Source organism: Thunnus albacares, chromosome 3 (genome assembly GCF_914725855.1).
Source record: "Thunnus albacares chromosome 3, fThuAlb1.1, whole genome shotgun sequence".
Classification (NCBI taxonomy): domain Eukaryota; kingdom Metazoa; phylum Chordata; class Actinopteri; order Scombriformes; family Scombridae; genus Thunnus; species Thunnus albacares.
In genome coordinates this window covers 2791958-2813068 of record NC_058108.1, presented here as the reverse complement: position 1 = coordinate 2813068, position 21111 = coordinate 2791958, and the positions used below count along the sequence as shown (strand labels likewise).

General features: G+C 41.7%; 1 protein-coding gene across 6 annotated transcripts in view; it reads right to left on the bottom strand.

Annotated features, from left to right (window-relative positions):
• LOC122978785 (alpha-1,6-mannosylglycoprotein 6-beta-N-acetylglucosaminyltransferase B-like) overlaps positions 1-21111 on the bottom strand; it is a 121762-nt gene that overhangs the window by 48043 nt on the left and 52608 nt on the right. For 4 of the 6 annotated variants that reach the window (XM_044345775.1, XM_044345780.1, XM_044345776.1 and 1 more), the window contains 5 exons: positions 20906-21015; positions 18736-18812; positions 16931-17110; positions 13928-14092; positions 4915-5084 (listed from right to left, as the gene is read on the bottom strand). In XM_044345775.1, the coding sequence (XP_044201710.1) occupies positions 4915-5084; positions 13928-14092; positions 16931-17110; positions 18736-18812; positions 20906-21015 (702 nt within the window). The remainder of the gene's footprint in view (positions 1-4914; positions 5085-13927; positions 14093-16930; positions 17111-18735; positions 18813-20905; positions 21016-21111) is intronic. The other 2 variants (XM_044345778.1, XM_044345779.1) reach the window with 1 other exon arrangement.

The window sequence follows — 21111 nt, the reverse complement described above, 5'->3', positions numbered from 1 at the left end:
TACTGATGCTTTACTAATGATAGATAGATAGATAGATAGATAGATAGATAGATAGATAGATAGATAGATAGATAGATAGATAGATAGATAGATAGATAGATAGATAGATAGATAGATAGATAGATAGATAGATAGATAGACAGATAGGTAGACATGAAAGCAGGACTAAAATACAAAAAGCAGCTCTGAAAACCGTTGTAACCGGCCATTATACACTGCTGATTTTCTTTTTTAACAGGAATAGACAACAACGCTCCGATAGGACAAATAGGACAGATAAGACGTAAGAAAAAAAACAAACACAGATATTAAGAGTCTGAGACCTTGGCTTCAGTACTAGACTAAATGATGTCAACATCTATATTTCAAAAGAATACCAGAACTAAAAACTTCTCATACTGTACACCTGAGAGCAAATTTAGAAAGACTGCCGTAGGCCTGCTGTCAAACTGTCCAATTTCTCAGGGACAAAAGAGACTCAAGGCTTTTTTTGGTTGCCTACTTCTGCTGTCTCCTTTACTATAGCAGAGATGTTGATTGGCTGTTACTCTGTGTCTTTCCACCTCCAACCTCAACTAGTCCAAGGCCTGATCTCCATGGCAACTGAAACATTACCTGCAGGGTTGATTAGACTGTGAAACTTGACACCTCAAGTTGGAAGAGGAAGAGATAGAGAAGCGGCACAAGAGAGTGAAAGAGCGAGTCACAGAGATCATGAGACTGAACAGACTTTGTGACATTGGTTTTTACAAATAAAACTTGACTGCTGACTACTGATGTGAATGTGAAACTGTTGACTACTGATGACTATAATAAACCTCACGTTGGACCCTGTAGTCAACCTTCAATTAAGTCTTACCTATTATTATCTTTTGAAGCCACCACACTGAACAAGCATAACACACAATGTGCCAGAAAAACAGCAATTTTTATCACATCTGCTCCCTGAAACAGCACATTGGAGCTACTGCACTCTCTGCACACAGTAGAACCGTCCATTTCTTTTTCTCCTGTGCCAGATTCTTTAATCATTCAGTATTACTGTTCTTTCTATATTTGTGACTTTACCACAGTGACAGGAAAAGGCACAAAAGGTGCTGACCGTCCACCTTCGCATTGACTGCAGCAGCTCTCTGGAAGCAGGTGGTGGATAATGTAGAGCAGGCAGAGCTCCGTCTTTTCTCACACTCACACTAATACATCTCAGGTGCCTTGCCAATCTAATTGGCACAGAATTCAGCTTCATTTCCATCAAGCTACTGGGTTAGCCCACGTTAAGTGCACACTCAGCAGAGATGCAAAAATCTGTATTGAATGAACTCAGGGTTTGTGTGCTGTTGTGTATTCGGCTTTGTGCATTAATGAAGGACAGTCCTAGATTCAAAACAAAGTGATGGCATTAACTGGTGAGCTTTCAAAAAAAAAAACCCCATTATCTGCATATTTGAATAACAAGAGTCCACGCCCCAACTTCACAGATGCCAACTCAACACTTTCCCCCCTTACAGGCTTCTCCATACACATTTTCTCTTCAATCCATCTGCCCCCACAGTGACAGCCTCGGGGCTGAGGTACATCTTTGCTCTGTCACAGGAAAGGGGAGATGATCAGTGAATGATTCTTTGTGTTATTATAACCTGCAGGCCGCATAACAACACCACAACCCGCATTACTTTAGAGATAACTATTGGATACAAGATAGAAGAAGAGCAGCACAAAACAGGAACTAAAAGAGCTTTCAGTTCATTTCAATCATCAACAAGCTCATGTGTTGTACGGGTTACACTGATGAAAGCCAGAAGACAAAACGTGTTGGTCTCACAATAAAGTCATTCTTTGTTCTACTAGTTTATCTTTCACTCTCAGTGTTGACTGTGAGCCATCCTCTATGTGCTCTGTTCATGCATCTCCAGTAAATAATGTCCAGCCAGTTGATTTCAGTTCTGACTGGAGACCACAGACCAGGGTACAAGTTCTATACAGTAACACAACTTGGACCCTAATCATCCCCTCAGTGGCCAATTACAGCCACACACACTCTTCTTCTTCCTCAGCCAATCATAACCCTCAGTGGTCATGAGAACAATGTATCACAGACTATGTGATACACACACACACACACACACACACACACACACACATACAAACCACTGTGGAGTTGAACTGAGGAGGTGGATGGACACGAGGCACTTTTTGGTTCAGTTTTGTTCTAATGCTGGTCAGTGTTGCCCAAAGGAAAGCAAAGCTGTTTTCAAATCTGTGTTTGGACTCAACTTCCACAAAGCAGACTCTCTGGGGGCAACTGTTGTCTGTCTGCCTGATTTTTTACATTTGTCTCAGTCTGGCTGCCTGCCCAGATCATCTCACCATTTGTTTGTATTTATATCTGTGTGTCTGGCTACATGTTTGTCTGCTTTTGTCCATCTATCCACCTGTATTTTTGCATATAATTGGGGACACGAGGAACAAAGCGGGAAATATGGTACGTCTACAGAAGTGGACAATGTTGGGAGAGACAGAGGAGAAAAAAATAGAACTATAATGTAAAAGTTTGCACCTCAAATGTTTGAACAAAGGACTGTATATCTTCTCTACTATTACACCAGCAGACGTCCATTTGTGATCAGATCAGACACACGTTAACGCCAGGTGTAAACAGGCTTAATGATTAATGACAACTCTAACTTATTACTACAATGAAACAACATCTACATACAAATCATCTGGAAATATTGTACGAAAATACATTTTATGTGTTTGTTGATTTGCGCCGGGGGATATTTTGTGTGAAATGTTGTTGATCGTTAGCTGTTGAAGGTGTTATAGGATGTAGGATGCAAGGTCAATCATTATGGCTTCCACTTTTCTGTTTACTGACAACAGATGAATGTGAATGTGTTTGCATGACATGATGTGAATGTATACGGAGCCAATCTTTTGATAAAACAAAGAAGCTAAATAAAAATGCAGTTAATTAGTTGATTCTTTCACCGATGATGTTTATACCCCGTGTGTTTCATCATGCCATAAGACAAGAAAAACAACAGTCTATGCTATTAAATCACAAATGAGTCAGCTTTGAAGCAAGGCAGGAACTGTGATGGATAACATGTTAGCATCAGGTCCAAACTTAGCTGTACGACTTTCTAAAAATGATGATGAGCCAGTTTTGTGGGGAAAATAAGAGACATATGAAAGGAGAACAAAGTGGTTTTATAGTTCAGCTATGTGATAGCCAAACTGCATTATCACCTTGCTTCAACCTTAGCTCTCATTTTTTTTTTTTTTTTGTCTTACTGAAGGCAGGGACCGAGGGGAATGAAAGGTGTGAGGACAAAAAAAAGTGACACATCAACAAAAAAAACGACTGGACGCACTGCATAACCCTCCTCTGTTCCTCTTTCCTGCAGTGAAAAGACGGACATCAGGAAACAAAGTTGATGTGTTGTGCCTCATAGAAGTGAGTCAGGATCCTAATGCAGTTGGAAGAACGATTAGACTGCTTCCCCAAGTAATCCAAAGCAAAAAGCTATTTTTTTTTTTTTTTTTTTTTTTTTACCAAAGCCATTCCATGTGGTGGATGAAATAATTCTTCATGCTGGTAAGTTAGATTACACTGCAGGGTCGCCTAAAACATCACATCCTGGGTTGTGAGAATGACCGCTTTTAAAATATGGGTCCCGAGACACTCCGGTGACACGCACACAGTAAAAACGATACCGCCATCCATTTGGAGTATGACAGCTGAACTCAGCCTTGTGGATGTCCCTGCCATCTCTAAACTCATTTTTTAAGTATTAAATTCCTCTAGATTTACCCACTCTCTCTCCTCCTCCCTGCAGAGGTGTTATATGTCTACAAAATGACTGCCAAAGGCTGGGGGGTCAATACAATACTTCTGTGATTTGTGAGAGTTCTTGCAAGCAGTGCACAGTGTAAAATGCAGACTACAGCGGGGTCTCTCTGCAGACATCATTATAGTGATCTATACCATATACGCGTGTCATCGCCGAGATCAACGACGGCAGAGAAGACAAAGACTGTTGGACCAATCAAGGCTGAATAAAGACGTTGCCCATCCACGGCGTGACTTATTTGTCATCTTAGACTCGTAACATATTCATAAGTCTACTGTTTAACATTAGCCATCCATCATCGCGGGGCTCGGAGCCTGACAACCTGTGTGATTTATTCAGTCTCAGCCATGAAGTAGATATTGTATAGACCGGACAGAACAAGCGTGAGGAATCTTTCCCAACAGGGCAGATTTACATCCATCTGTATGTGTGCATGTGTGTGTGTGTGTGTGTTGACACTACAGTTGTATCCGTCAGCAGAAACATGTAAGCTTGCTGACGCAGGGGGATAAAAAGACACACACCAGCGCTGTCACACTGACAGAAAGCGCTGGAGAGCGTCGATACGGGATCAATATGGCGACAAATCAACAGGACCTTAGGGCCGTCACGCCTAATCTCTGGGTTAAGTGGGAACGGGGTGTAATTAGAGCACAATTCCCTCTTGCACGTTTGAAATAAAATATGTGGGAGTACAAGAGCACAGAAATAACCGGAGGACTGTAAAAAGTCATCAAGAGTCAGATGTTTTGTAGCTCTTCATATAAACGAGTTAAATACAACTGTGGCAAGATAATTAGTGAACGTAATTTATACAGTAAATGAAATAAGAAAAACATGTACTTTTTTTTTTTTTTAGAAAGGGTCATACGTTGGTTTAATTAATGCCAATCAAAGTAATGTTTCCTTGTCTGAATAATCCCAATATTCACATCATGTATCTGGTCAACTGGAGAAATACCAGCTGCTGGAATTGCTTAATACCAGTTCAAATTGAGGTTTATTCTGGTTTCCACCACAAGTCAAACACTCCAGCATGTACAGTATAGTAACTCACCCCTGCAGCTCCTTGACAGACATGGAGATCTTGAGGTTGTGTCCCAGAACATGGAGTGCAGTGAGGATGTCAGCCCACTGGACCATCTCTCCCAGCGGACCCCCCTTCAGCACTTTGGGGCTAAAAACATCTCCAGACTCCTCGGTTAGGAAGCCCACATGGACCAGGATCTGAAGGAGGAAAGGGACACATTGTGGCAGAGAAGTGAAATAAAAGTCTGTGGGGAAGCTTCAGAGCACAGCTATAACACTATAGTGAGTCATAGTTGTTCACTAAATATTCAACCAGTACAAGAGCTTCATCTGAAGAGCTTCAGTTGATCACTATTTAGCATCAGTCTCTAGCACACATGATGGTTTATTACAACTTGTTCTCATTTTCATATCTATTGGTTAAAACTTGGAATCAACAAATTAATTACTGAGATCTGGGAACATGGAGACACTGAAACAATGAAATCCAAGGAGACAAATTACTTTGTGTTTCTGGCTTAATTTGAATTCTTTTGGGCGACGTTGAGGAATTCCCAGATCTCATAAATTAACTCAGTGAGAACATTAATACCGATAGAAATGATGACCAAAACTTTAGAAAACAAGTTGTAATAAACTGGAATTAATAATGTACTGGCATGTTTACATTATGAGAACGACTACATAGAGCTAAAACACACACGGCTGCAAACAAATGTAACATCATCGCTGACTCTAAAGTGGAGGTTTCGGTCATGTTGAAGTGCTTTGATAACATGAACCTTCCTCTGTCAACTGCAACTACTGACCATGAGACGAGTGGTCTGATCTGACTCGGCTCAGGTGACAATGATTGATCGATCATGACATCGTTCATGTTGCAGTAATTCATCAGAGCAGAATTCTGAGTATTTACAGGTTGTGAAGAGTAGAGGCTAAGTCAGTCATAGTCAGGTGGGTGAAAGAAAAAGTCACAAGCAGAGGAGAGCGGATAGCACTCAGAAGTTAGTTTGATCATTTCAAGCTGGACACATTTTACCCAATATGGTCAACACTGAGTTGAAGATTATTGATCAGCTGGACTCAGCTGACTACTGTCGGTACAGCAGGTCGGTTTGCATCAGTGATTTTGATCAGAGAGTTATTTTAAATCAGAGCAGAGCCACGACTCTGCCTCCGTCTGCTCCTCTAAAAACCAGCCTGTGAATAATCCACCATCTCTCCGTCTCTCTCCCTCGCTTCATTAATATTATTCTAAAGCCATAATAATACACCCTAAAACACACAGACATTCTTCATCTTGTACCATAATGTTCATCTATTAAATTAACATACTTTACAAACAACATGTCTCGACGGTGGTCCAATAATTTATATATGTAAACGAATAATATGTATATAACAAAGTACATCTAATTCAATCTGATTTTCATTATATATTTATATATGTGTGCATGCTGAATAAAGTTAAGCTCCTTGAAAGTTAAGCTGCTACACTGCAAACTGTTTTAATGAGTTTGAGGATTAGAATCATTAGAATTTCAGACTCTTCCAAAAGGAAATTATGGAAACTGAAAAAGTAATTCTTTGAAATCCCCGTTGAATTATCCCCTCATGCTCCAACGGAATAGCATGCACATGTAGAAATCCATCGTTATGGACCTCGGAGTACAACTCATTTCATATGCGCCATATGTCTACACAGATAACCGCCGCGACTAAGTTGAAGACAACAAGGAGGAAAAAAAACTCTTTGTTTTAAAACACTTGTGGCCAAATTGATCACAGTTTGTATGTTACACTATGATCCAACTTTGTACTGACATACAACCGTCCTGTCATGCATGTCCACCTAGCTACTGCGTAATCAGTGCAACCCACCGAGAAATGAGCAACACGTTGCTTTTCACAGCGGATTAGACACAGCCATGTCCAAGCGTTGCTCTGCTGAGTAATCCTGATTAGCTAACACAGCATGAACACCTCCCGCTGCTTTTGCTGGCAAATGGAGTCAACAACTTTCACCATGCAACATACATAATGAGCTTAGGGCCAACTGCGTGGAGTTTGCCAGAAACTTTGATGGTTATTATCTCTGCCAGTCGTAAGCCTGGAGGGGATCATTCTTTTGGTTGTATTTGTGCATGTCTGTGTACATGTCTGCAGCTAATCTCACATACTACCAGACCCATCAACCTAATATCTCTTTTTGCACATTTATGACTGTATGCTCAAGGACCTCTTAAGGTTGCGGTGATTAACAGTTATTGAAAAACCTATTTTATAACACCATTCCACATGAGCCTATGGTAAAGATTAGACTTTGGTCTTTTCAGCAGTCCTTGCCATTTTACGATATGCATTACGACATAGCATGAGGCATTTCTGGCAATCGGCTAGGCTAAAAACAAGCCTTACTCAGTCTGTTGCAGGCCACGTTTTAGCCTTAGTCATGGCTCTAAAACTGACATCCATAGAAAAGTTTGGTCTCATCTTGAACCGGAGCATTTGTTGATGAATTCCACGCCTGCTATGTTATGATCCACTAAGGTAGGCACGATACAAGATGAATAACTCCCTGTTTCTGTTGCTGCCATCTTGGCTGTACACTCCTGGTGGAGATGTGCACTCTTCTGAGTGCGTTCTCCTAGCTGCCTCCTAAGTCGCTCTCTCGCTGTCTCTCACTCTGCTTGTGCGTAAGTGCATGTGCTTCCTTTGTCTGCACCTCCACAGCTCTGAACTGTAATGATTAAAAGCTTCCAAGAGCTCTTTACGAGGCCTTGATGGCCTCTCTTATTACTCTCTTCCTCCCTCCATCCTGTCACATTAGCTACAACGCATGTTGCATGTTTGAAGTTCACTGTAGGAGCCGATAGAGACACAAGCACACGACAAACACACTGCTCTTACAAATAACACATTTTATAATCCTGGAAAAGATTGAGTCTGAATAAGAGAAAGAGAGAGAGAAAGAGAGAGAGAGAGAGAGGACAGCATTAAGCCTTCCAGATGCCTGATATAAAAGTATTACACATAGTTACATTTATTATGTATAGTTGTGGGAAGTTCTTGTGTATTATACATCCAGCACAGCCGCTAAAGTCATTCAACTGATGTCGTAAAGTTAACATGTACAAAATGTGTGTAAAACATTGGACAATGGTGTGTACGCAGCAGTGTCAGGCTCCAGCGAGACTCCAGCTGGCGTGAAAAATCCCCTGATTTAATAAGTCTGCTCTATTAACTTCTGCTTCATAAAAAAAGATAAGTGAAATTTAATTACAGTTTGGGTGGCAGATGGCAAGAGTGAGAATTCATGGCGCCAATACTATTCACTCTCTTGGCTTGGAGGTGGTGTTGCTGGTGAGGGTGTATCACACAAACACTGGCAGCCGTGCAAAAAATGGAGACAGAAGGAGCCGAATTTCACATACTGGCAGCGGTGCAGTAACAGCGCTAAATAAATATGAGGAATATCACACAGTGACTGCAGAGCTGAATAACTGTGGATTGGATTCTATGAAACTGGCATCCACACGTGAATGCAAAGTTAATGGGGAGAGAGGTAAGTGTTCTTCGGAAAAGAAAAAAAAACAAAAAAAACTGGCATCTTGCAACACGTAATCCAGACTGCTGAGGAGGGATTTCACTTTCTCTCTAATGGGCGGTATTTATCTCCATTTGCGAATGTTAATTCCTCTGTATGGGAGCAAAATTAGAGTGGAGTTCAATGAAACATATCCAAGCAACTCTGGAAAAGTAACCTTTATATCATAGAGTAGGAATCGATATCTAGGACGGAGAGGAGAGAGGAACCGGTGTGGGTGGGTTTTGCGCCGTGTTTTACTGTGCAGATCGCCGCCACACACTCTCACCGCCAACACAAGCTCGCATATTTGCTCATGCGCTCACTTGAAAATGAAGATGAACGGGCGGAAAAAGCCACATAATAGGAAGGCAACAACAGAGGGAGGGAAGCTGTACTTCCTCATGAACTCCTGTATCACGGCCAGCTGCCTCCCTCAGGAATCTGATCACACACAAGAAGAGAGGGAAGCGCTTTATGCAGTGGACTTATGATACTCCCAGATGGTGTGTGTGTGTGTTTGTGTGTGTGTGTTGATGGATTTTGAATTTGTTTTTATGCATTTGATTCACACTGACATACATCAATGAACTCTAGTCGGGATTGTGTGTGTGTGTGTGTGTGTGTGTGTGTGAGTCTAAGTGAGTGCGGATGTTTGGATATGGATGCTCACTCACACGCCATGAGCTTCGGGGATTCTCAAAAGGATCTGAAGCTACTCTCTCTCTCTCTCTAACGTCCCACGGGGATTGAACACAAAGACCCTACTGAGACAGACAGAGGGCTACGATAACAACACCGTCCCGCTCAAATCTTCTGCGCACCTTTACAACACCCCATCTGCCTGTGCACGTGTTCAACTGTTAATGCCACAAATCAAGGTCTTCTCACATGTTCCCTGCTCCCAGTGTTGTTTTGTGATTGTATGAACAGGATAAAATATGGAGAGGAAAATCCATCATCTTTTATGAGCTGATTTTAGGAGTGTTTAATGCAATGTAAGTGTGTATGAGTGTGTAAGTAAAATCCTTGGAAAGTCCTTGGTGCGTCTGTGTGTAGATACGAGGATAGAGAAGTAGAAGTGGCAGGTATGTGGTACCACTCCATCGCTCTGCTCCGCTCCGCTCCACTCCACTCATCGCTAACAGGCTAACGACAGAAGAATGCTAATGCTTGTCTCAGCATCTGTTAGACTTTGCACGAATGCATGTGTGTGTGAGTTTGTGTGTGTGTGTGTGTGTGACCCTGCTTACTCATGCACTGTGGCCCTTATGAAGGTCACAGCTGTCCAATGGAAGGCCACGGGTGGCGACACAAGCTGGCACTGCCAACCATAACTACTTCACCCTTAATTTCACCTTATTCACATCCCTACAGACAACTTTCTCTTCTTTATTTCTCCTCACGTCTTTGGCTACTTCCCCCCTTGTTGTCATGTTCCTCCCTCTCCCTTCTCTTTTCCTCTTCACTTTTACTTTTTTTTATTATCTCCCCTACTCCTGCCTGCTCATTCACTTCACCTTCCATATCCCATTAGTCTCCTACACTGTCTGCACTTCATGAGTCAGAGGTCAATTAACTCTCCGGAGGGCAGACACAGGGAGATGGCAAATTAACAGTTCGGCATATGCTGACAAACACACTAAATGTGCATGCTCAACGCACACCAAGCAGGCGTAGATGCACACAAAGTAACCGGCTGAGAGACAAAACTAACATCAGAAAGGCAGTGAATGCGACGTAGCAGGTTAACAGCTTAAGGTCAGCATCTTTGAGTCTGTATTATCATCTCTCAGAAAACCTCTCCATTATTCCATGATTGAATATGTCTCCTTTGATTTCTATAAAAAAAAAGGGAACAGCAATTTGTTATACACAAAGTGTTCCATCAGCTGCACTATAATGGCTGAATGGTTGACCCGGGCTTTTGATAAAGTTTGATAACTGCACCCAAAAAAAAAAAAAAGAAGAAGAAGAAGAAAAAGACGAGTTCTCTGCTTTGAAAGCGAGGCACAGTAAAAGGTTGATTGTAGTCTTTCTCGACTCCACAAGCGCTGAGGAAATAGGAAGATTAGTCACAAAATAAAAGAGATTTCCTAGAATATTTAAGGCTTCATCACACAGCCGCCGCTCTGCATACAAAATCTCTCAAATATGTTTGACTGTAGGAAATAACTGGAATCTCTTCTGCTGTGATTCTCAGGTAGCATTAAATCTCTCACACAGTCACTCTCATGAACACACGTGCACACACACACACATGCACGTGCACACACACACCTCCCCCTTTCCCGTCCTTGTGTCTGCTTCCAACAGTTAAAAAAGATTAATCTCGCTTTTTCTCTCATTTTCCTCGACCCTCTCTCCCTCCATACTTGCCTGTCTGCTCTACTAATTTATTATTTTGAGTAAACATCCACTCCGCTTACAATCAAAGACAAAGCCAAACAAGGAAACAGAACTGAATCAACAGAGGCCCCGATGGAATTGCAAAGACTGCACACTCAAGCAGAATACTAAAGTTGCTATTGGAAGCGAGGATTTTGTCAAAGACAAAGGTTAGGCGAGTGCAAGGCCGCAGTCAATTCACATCAGACAATGTTTTTCCAAGGTTAGAGTTAATTAAAAGTAAACAGTGTTATCCTTCTCAATGTTAAAGTAAGTCCTTTCTTCAGAGTTTAAATGAAAATGAACGTCCCTGTGAGGAAGGAGGTCGACAGTCAGAAATGGTTAATTTGACTGCTGCTGCAGACCGAGACTGAATTTTCAAATAAAAATGTATAAAGATGACGCCCTTTTATTTCAATGCTGTACAATTAACAGTCACTCACACACACACCAGGACCCACGCAGACAGAAGCAGAGTACACAGACACGCACATATTTACAGTATTTCCGTTTATAATTATTGTGATAAACAGCATTTGACAGCCAAGGCCAACTCTTACAAACACCAAGACATCTGCTGTTGAGATAGCGGCGGGCGCGTTGTAAAGCGTATGGGCTGTTCAAGCAGGCACGGAGCCGTGATAGAGGATAACAAATCCCCTCAGTGCACTACAAGAAAGGAGAACATCAATCACAGTGACAGAGGACTATTTCCACCCTTGTTAACTTATTTTAGAGAGAGACGGGGGCAGAGAGAAACGTTTCGGAGAGGAGAGGCAGAACGTGTGCTCAATCTGCCTTCTAACATTAACTTAATTAATTTATCATTATTTTCTAGACTAAAACATTATGAGTCTATTAAGAGCAGGGTCAGAAATGTAACAGTGGGGATAGAATATGTAGTGTTTCAAAAGGTTATGTGCAGTCAAAAGTTTTTAGGACTCTCAAAGTTCCGTTTGACATTTGGAAAAGTATCCTTTAAATTAAATTACACCCATAGTTTTATATTTTTAAACTATTTTTTAATGAACACATGAATCCACAGGCACATAAGCTTCCTGTCTTTTGTTCCTTGATCATCTCAGCAGTGCCTCATGCCTCCCTTCTCTCCCTCCATCAATCCTTATTCCTAATCCATATTCTATAGTACCTTCCCCACCACCATCCACCCCCCCACCCCCCCGCCCCCCCACCTCCTTTCTTTCTCATCTTATTCTTCCACCTCTGGCACTGGTACAGCTCGGCATCTCGTCGTAACCCCAGTCATTCATCATCATCATTGCTTACCCCTGTTCTCCCTTTCATTTTTTTCTCCTCTCTCATCTGTTCTTTCTTTCTTTCTTTGGTATGCGTAAGTACAGGCAGGAAGTAGCTAAGTCCTTATACTCACAGCTTGGGTTCTAACCAAAATGAGATTTGACAATTTAGCATTATGAAACTGCGATACATTTTGATTTTACAGCTTTAAACACTATTTTGCGCTGATACATACAGGCAGTTACACGCCAATTACACGAGAAGAATGCCGACTACAGTAATGGTTGACAACCTATCATTACCTCCTCTATCATCTTTTGCCACCACACATTATCATTAAAACGGAGAACCTTCAAGAAGCATCCAAAAAGGCTTTTTATGCTTAAGTACTTGAGTGGAAAACAGTGTTTCCCATGCATATATCTCTGAACTGAAATGCTTTAAGCTTACCTTGAGTTTTACTTAAAGGTATTTGTAGATAACGTTGAGTCTTGTACATACAGTACTAAAACGTGCGAGATGGCGCAGTATTATCAGGTTCTATAAGCTGCATGTCTGTTGATGGTTTTCACTTTGTCCAGTTCAATTGTGTTGTTGTTTCCAACTCTGCCAAACACTCCAGTCTCCTGCCTATAACCAGACCTATAACCCCACTTGTCTGCAATTGAACGACTGACTGATTGAGTAGCTGAGTGCTGAAGTTACACCATTGGTCAGCTGAATGCCGCCACTTCCTGTATCCGTTTTAAATTAAAAGCCCTCTAGCATTTCATATTAGGGGTGTAATGGTACATGTATTCATCCCAAACTGTCACAGTGCAGACATTACGGTTTGGTGCATGCAGTCATACAAAGAATATGCTCCATGACCCAAACAATTAAAAAAAATAGTTTAATTATCTACTTCGACGTGCGGATGCTCATGGATGTATGCTAGCTAGCTTAGCCAAGGTAGCCTGGTTACTTTGGTTACCCTGCTGTCTGAATGACAGACATGAGACTCCATACCACTGACTGAATGCAACACTATTATTAAAATATGCGCCGTTATCTCCGTAGTAAAACCATATTGCGTCTCCCCATCCCCCTCCCCTCTCTGTGATGGTCAGCTCTTCAGTTCATCTTTGAATGAAGCCGTTTGGAACAAGAATAAACACATTTGTGGTCAGACAGCACGTTGTAAGGACCAGTTCTGAGAGAGAAAAATGTAGTTAAAAAGTATGGAGGTAAAGTGGTGGTTTGGTCCATCTGACTGATATATTATTATATATGACATCATTAGATTATTAATAGTGAAGCATCAGTGTTAGAGCAGCATGTTACTGAACTAGTTTCAACTACATTATATACAGTTAGACAATAAATCAAGAAACAGAAAGGTTGTTTTCCTTTTCCACTGCAGAAACTAAACTGTTTCAGTAATAGTTAAAGCCAATGAGCCATTGTAAAAAAATAAAAGACCAAAATGTTATTTTATACCTTTCTTTTTTTTCTGTTGTACTGAAAAATGCACTGAACCATGACCCCAAAACCAAGGTACATACTGACCCATCAATTCTGTATACACAATTTTGTTACACCCCTATTTCATACACGGCCCGGCCATATACTAGGTTTTAACCTCGTATTGTTTCAAATACACGACCACTGTTTTGCATTTTTGTGTACTGTAACATTCTTCACACTATTCAAGCTTTTGCTCCAAGTTTTTCTCAGCTGCACTTTTCATTTTTACAGTATAGACTTGATCAATTCCAAGACCCTCAATCATGCATCATCCTTTTTGGCTTCATCTCTCCCTCCCTCTTACCTTCTTCTGGTCCCTCCATCGTTGCTCCAGTTTGGTATCCAGGCGGTTAGCAGCGGTTGCCCACTGCTTTGCAAGGCGGTGGATTCGGCGCTTCATGAAGCTGAGGGACTCCTTTCCTGTTCCAACCTGGTCCAGCAGTACAGAGAGGTCTGTGCGGAAAGCAGCCTGGGAAGAGGATGGATAAGGTGGAAATTAAGTAGAAAGAGTACTGCAGTCATTTGACTGCAACATAGGTGTTACTCATGCTAGCAGAACGGCTCTAAGGATGGCAACGTTGGTCGTTCAGTCAGTCCAACACTTGAAACATTGAACACTGAAATATCTCAACATGTACCATATGATATCCATGGTGCCCAGTGGATCCTGCTGACCTTTGTGATCCCTGACTAGTCTAGTGCTACTAGCAGGTTGCTAACATTCAGAGTGAAATGTCTTGACAACTGTTGGATGGATTACCAAGTACAGTCATTTGGTACAGATATTCATGGTCTTCATGAACTTTGTGAACTGGAGCCATCATAAAGTCCAGTAGTTTGGTTTATCTATATAACTGTTTGGGTTTTTTTTTTTAATGAGCATAACAACCTCACTGAACCACCAGCATGGCTGTAGACTGTATTTTATTGGCTTGAATACTGCTGAAACATACTCGTCTGCAAAGTAACTGAAAGCGAGTAAGAAAATATATGAAAGAGAAATATGTCATCTTTAGATTTAAGAGGATCAGCTAATGTAACCTGTTCATGAAAATATGTATTTATTTTGCATTTGATGGTACATCTGTATCTTCTGCAAATGCAGGAAAACATTTACTGGTAGATTTTTTAAAGAATAAACCATTTTACTGTGACATTTGCCTTGTCAAAGCTTATCTCTCAAGAAAAATAGGGTCCTATGAAAACCTTCACTTTACCATTTGTTTTACTACAAAACAGCATGCAGCGTGTTTTCCAACTAATGCTACAAACAATAAAGCATTTTCTCCTCTGAGAACAACCTTGGCTCAGCCCTGTTTAAGTGTAAGATACAGGAAGAATGTAATCTACAGCTGAGTCATTGGGGTTCCAGGAGAAGATGGAGATATCGGTCTTCATTTACACTGACACCCTGCTTTACCTTCTGAAAAATCTCCCTGATGCCACAAATACAGTGTAAAGCGTGAGGGTGAAATCGTACACGTGCAGATATAATGCACACACATCACTTTTAGAACTAGTTTAAACATTCATGACTGCTTTGTGCGCCCAAACGAACAGAGTAAAAGGCTGAACAAGCTGTAACTCTCGCCTTATTATCACTGCATAGTCTCGGCCTCAGAGGACACTTATAACTGCACTTTGCCACCAATGTGAGGAACATTGTAGTTAATGTTACTATGTTGGCATCTTCATTGGCTTGTGATTGAAATCAGTCCATGTTAACTGTAAAGAATAGAGAATTTCAGAGTTTCCGAGGGAAGACTATCACTACCCAATCCATAAATAAATCCGCGTCTAGACGATATCTTGATAAATTAATAGACTATTAAAAATGTTTGTATTAATGTGTGTATTAATTTGTGTGCGAGAAATTAAGGCACAAATTACTGCGCGCTGACCTCAAAGTCAATGTTGAGGAAAAATGGAGAATAATGACGAGGGGGATCAGGCGTGTTTTAATTAGTCGAGAGTGAACAGGGTCAGTTGAAAGTTAACTATTATGAAGTAATGAGGGCAGACTGCTCACGCTCAGCATCTTCTGAGCTGAACTACTGTTTGCACTCTTCTTCTCTCCGTCTTCTGTCGATAGGTGATTGACAACTTGAAGACTGCTGTTAATCACTGTCTTTATTTTCTGTCTGTCTTTGGTGTTATTAAAGGCTGTCTGAAACGGAACATACAAAGGCATCACTTTGGGACAAATAATAGAGAGACAAATGTTTTTGGTGATTTTTGTTCTTAAAAACTGGAATTATTACAAAACAATTGTCTATTCCAGCATCCGAGTGAAACAAAACTGCATCTTTTCTTTACTCTGACACTTTACAGGACTGAAAATGTGAGATTTTCTTAGTAACTTGAATATTGAAGCAAATAGCAAAGCAAACAATGAACACGTAAGGTAACTGACTACACAATAGACTTTTATTTCGGGGCCAGCGGCTCAGAGAAGCTTAACAATATAGGGTTAACAATAAGAGCTTGTATCTACACATTGGTAACATGTTTAATTCATGTTATAAGATATAAATCAAGAATTTTTCTCCTACTACATGCCTCTACATTTTTCTCACTGGATACATTGAATACACTAGAAAGAAATCCACATCATACAGCTTCCATAAATCATCTTCAGTGGCCAAAAGGGGACAGTAGCTCAATCTTTCTTCAATAAATGCCAGCTGAATGAAAAATGTGAACTGGGTGATTTGTAGCAAAGGCTTCTCCTAAAAATCAGCTGCATTCTTTGGCCTTCATTCCTACCTTGACAGTGTTTTATGCATTTCTAAAGGCACTGTTGACTTGATTCCCCTTTAATTTGTACTAGTGTAGTATTTCCACATGGCCTTGATGAACTGTACGCACAAGGAATGTCTGAGTTAACAAGACTGTTTCAATGGCTATTTGTTTTACAGTATGTGGGGTTTGTAAAAAGACAAGCTAACTTGTTTTCGCTCTTACAGTTTAAACTCTGTGTCATGGGTAAAGTTTGTGACTGAGAAAGAATGTGCCAGTGAAAGTAATGTTTCACGATTCTGTTCACAGAGCAGCAGGTAGCAGATTCTACTTCATAAAAAAATGACTACATTTATTCTGATCCAAGTTAATACCACTGAGTATCATGTGGGTTAAGTTGTTACTGTTGCATCAATACACTGCCGGGGGTGTATTAACACACTGGTTTCGAGCGGAGTCCTGCTCTTCCTCGAGAGGAAGCATCATTACTTGTGGGTTTACATCTCTCAGCAGCCTTCACTAACTAACTGTTCTCACTGTGCGTGTTTGTGTATATTCTGTCACTCACCTGTCTCTTGGGGGTCTTTGGCTGTTGGGCATGCTGAGTCGGGGGGCTGCTGTGGTTCCTCCAGGTCAGCGGGGGGCAGAACCACTCCACCTCACTCAGGTAGATGAGGAAGGAGCAGTCTGAACCGTCGACACCGTAGAAGGCATAGCAAGGGTCCGACGTCCAGCGTGCGCGCATCCACTGGAGGATTTACAGAGTGCAAATACGTACGTTTTACGTTCACGTTGAAAATGATATCAACACAAACAAACACCTAAAAAACAGCAGGTGAGAAGGAATTACCAGATATAACCAGCATCTCTCCCCTACATGTCCAAACCATCTGAATCTCACATCTCTCGCTTTGTCTACAAACCGTCCAACCTGAGCTGTCCCCCTGATATACTAATCTCTAATCCCGTCCATCCTCGTCACTCCCAATGAAATTCTTAGCATCTTCAACTCTGCCTCCTCCAGCTCTGCCTCCTGTCTTTTCGTCAGTGCCACCGCCTCCAAACCATACCACATAGCCGGTCTCACTACTCCTCAACACTCCCCGTGTTTAAACTCATCCACCTTTCACCACCTCTACTCATCACATCCTCGCCATCCCGCTGTCTTCCCTCCCATTCATGCACATATATTCCGTCTCGCTCCCGCTGACTTTCGTTCCTCTTCTCTCCACTGTATACCTCCACCTGCTCCCTACTCTCACCAAAGATCACGATGTCATCCGCGAGCGTCATAGTCGGCGGAGACTCCTGCCTGATCTCGTCCGTCATCCTGTCTATCACCATCGCGAGCAAGAAATGGCTCAGAACCGATCCTTGATGTAATCCCACCTCCACCTTGAACCCATCCGTCACTCCAACCGCACACCGCTGTCACAATGTCCTCATACATATCCTGCAACGCTCTTACATACTTCTCTGCCACTTCTGACACCTCCTCTCTCGGCACCCTGTTGCTTTCTCTAGATCCACGAAGACACGATGCAACTCCTTCTTGAAAATGGGTACCAGTACACTTCTTCTCCACTTCTCAGGCATCCTCTCACTTTCCAGGATTGTGTTAAACAATCTAGTTATGAACTCCACTGCCATGTCTCTGAAACATCTCTATGCCTCCACAGGTATGTCATCTGAACCAACCACCTTTCTACTCTTCATCCTCGTCATAGCTGCTCTCACTTCATCTTTGCTAATCCACCGCACTTCCTGATTCGCAAACCCCAAATCATCCAACCTTCTGTCTCTCTCTCATTCTCTTCATCCATCAGCCCTTCAAAGTACTCCTTTCACCTTCTCCACACACTCTACTCACTAGTCAGTAAATAAAAGTTGAGAATTTGGGAAAGTTTAAGTTTTTTGGGGTTTTTTTTTGAGTAAGTGAGGTTAAGGTTAGGTAAGATTAAAGACCTTGTGGGAGAAAGAGGGCCAGGCAACTGTGACCTGGAATGAGTGCCAGGTCACAGTGACCTGTACCGATGCCAAAACAGGATGAGACTTGTCACGCAACACGAACACATACACACACACACACAGCCTGTCTTCAGTATGAGAAGGCATGTGACGTTCTGTAATGTTGGAATTTTCTCCGTCTACGTTGTTTCTGAGCCGCTATTCCACATCCGACGCCTGTGTCTCGACCATCTGATTCTTCCGTCGTCCGCCTCTTTCTACCACAACAACCTAACATCTGTGTTATATTGGATCAAGACACCCTTGATCACCACTGTCTCCACCCTTTAGCCAATCTGTAAAGGTTAGAAAGCATATTCCACCAAAATAATTCCAGTCAAATAAAAAGAAGAGATCGACACTCACATCTACTTTTCCGGGACACTCTGGAAAGCGGGGGTCTCTGGGTACTTCACACTGGCTCGATGTCCCATCTCTCACTGCTGAAAAGACACGGTAAGAAAATTTGACCTTTTAGTTATAAACCATAAATATTTTACCTCTCAGCGAAAGGATCCAATCTCAATTTTTAAATATCAAGCAGTAAATGATGAATCCATAGGTGCTTCTTGTAAGTACAACTCGCAGGTTTTGGATTTACCCACAATCCCTGCTGCTTCGTTAGTCTATAAGCTCTGTGGCTTTAATGTGAATATTTATTCTCCGCTGAAGATAACAATTCCAATAGCAATCAGCCGGCGTAATACGACCTATCAGCTCATTTAACAGCACATGGTGCATGTTAAAGCCTCTCTCAAATTAAAATTTTATTTCTTCTAATCAATTCATTTTCCTCAAAATGAATGCAGACATGAATCGGTTTGACCCGCAGGCTCACTCGTGATAACAACAATATACTCTCTTTCTCCCTTAACGTCATCGGTTCCAGCGTATGCCGTATGCGGTGCCGGTGCCCATAAATCCCTGTGGTTCCCCTTTGCAACATCGCACCGTATCCGCCCCACCGCTGTGCACACTATTCACGGGGGCCTGACAAAGCTGCACAGCCTGTCTCCCGCTGCTGCCAACCTAGGGTTACGCTAGCAAGTACATCTGCTCATTTAGGCTGCACTCACTGCATTAATTGCTCCACTGACTTAGTTAACTGCCTCTGTGCTGCTGATGTGAGGAAAAAGAACGGAAGTCAGTGACAGAGAGAGAGAGAGAGGGAGAGAGAGAGAGAGAGAGAGAGAGAGAGAGAGAGAGAGAGAGAGAGAAAGTGAGTTTGAGCAATATCGTCCAAGAAGGGAAGCGATGCAGCTCTCATTGTTTTCCTGTCTTTCAAATCCCCCCCTTTTTTCTCTCCCGCTTTCTCTCTCTGTGGACCGAGAATTTTGCCTTCTCTCTATATTCCGTCTGTTTCCATTTGCCTAATGAAAAAGAGATATTTCTCCACATAAGTCTTCCCCAGGGCTTCTCTCCATTGACTGCAAAACACACACACACACACACACACACACACACACACACGCTGAGACACACACTGCCTACAAATATGATTAGAATAACAGCCACTGTAGCAACAATTGAAAATGTGGTCAACTAACTAGATAAAAACTTGACTCCTGTCCCTGCAAGATAGAACATAAAAAGCCTCGTCGGTGCTTGAGGGGAAGGAAATTCTAATCACGTCCTTTTTTTTTTTTTCTCCTGTCTTTTCCTCTCACACAAGCCTGACCATGAGATAAATAAACTGCCACTATGATAATAAAGTCTACTGGCAGTGTTTCAGTTCATCTGTGATTAAAGTAAGCAGCAGCGTTTTCGTTTTTGGCATGTGCCGTCGCCCCTGCAGATTCAGCGGGAAAAACAAAAGGAGATGTAATGCTCATTTATCCTCATGTAAAGAGTTGGGCAATTACCCTCAAGAGAAAAAGTGAGAGAGGACAATAAGAGGGAAAAAATCTGGATTATGTGTGTACAGAACTGTTACATGCTCTGTATTATTTTAGTTTTGATGAACATGTGCAAGAGCAAGACAAGAGAAACAGAATTGGATGAAAACAAATAAAACAAAGATGAGATATACAGCGACTTGACGAGCAAGCTCACATTTACCTCTCCTGTTATCTTACTTTACTAGAAAGAAAATGTAAAAGAATCTATTCACTATCTAACTAAAACTAAATTCTTCCTGGATTTGACTTCCTGGCTTTGTGTTTTTGTGGAGAGGATGTCAAACTGAAACAATCATCTTTGTATTTTGGCAATGTGTCAGAAGGGATTTGTGTCAGTGGGAAAATCAGCTAGATATCCCCCATTTACACAAGTCTCTAACTGTGAGTGTCACTTTTACTGTGTGTGTGTGTTTGTGTGTGTTTGTGTGTGTGTGTGTGGATCTGTTTCGTATTCTCTTCTGTTCTGTTGAAAGTAACAACAGCAATTGAAGTTCCAACACAAGCTGACAGCTGTGCGTGAGTCCAGCTGCGCTTCAACTTCAACGTCACTGTGGAGTTACGCTTCTTTTGAATGGGTTTAAGGAGAATGGAGAATTTGATAGTGATGATGATGATGATGATGACGATTAGTACTGTACCTTTTCCTTGCACCATGCTGTTTTGCAGTATCTGCTCTACCCTGATTGCCATGTTGGAGACGTTCTGGGCTATAGCCTGGATTCTCTCCACCAAACCAGCCGGTTGAAACCTGCACACACAAAAAAAACAGGGTGAAGAACGCACACATTAAAAAGGCATATGACAGTGACAGGTGATGTAGCCTCACACTGCTGTCACACAATGT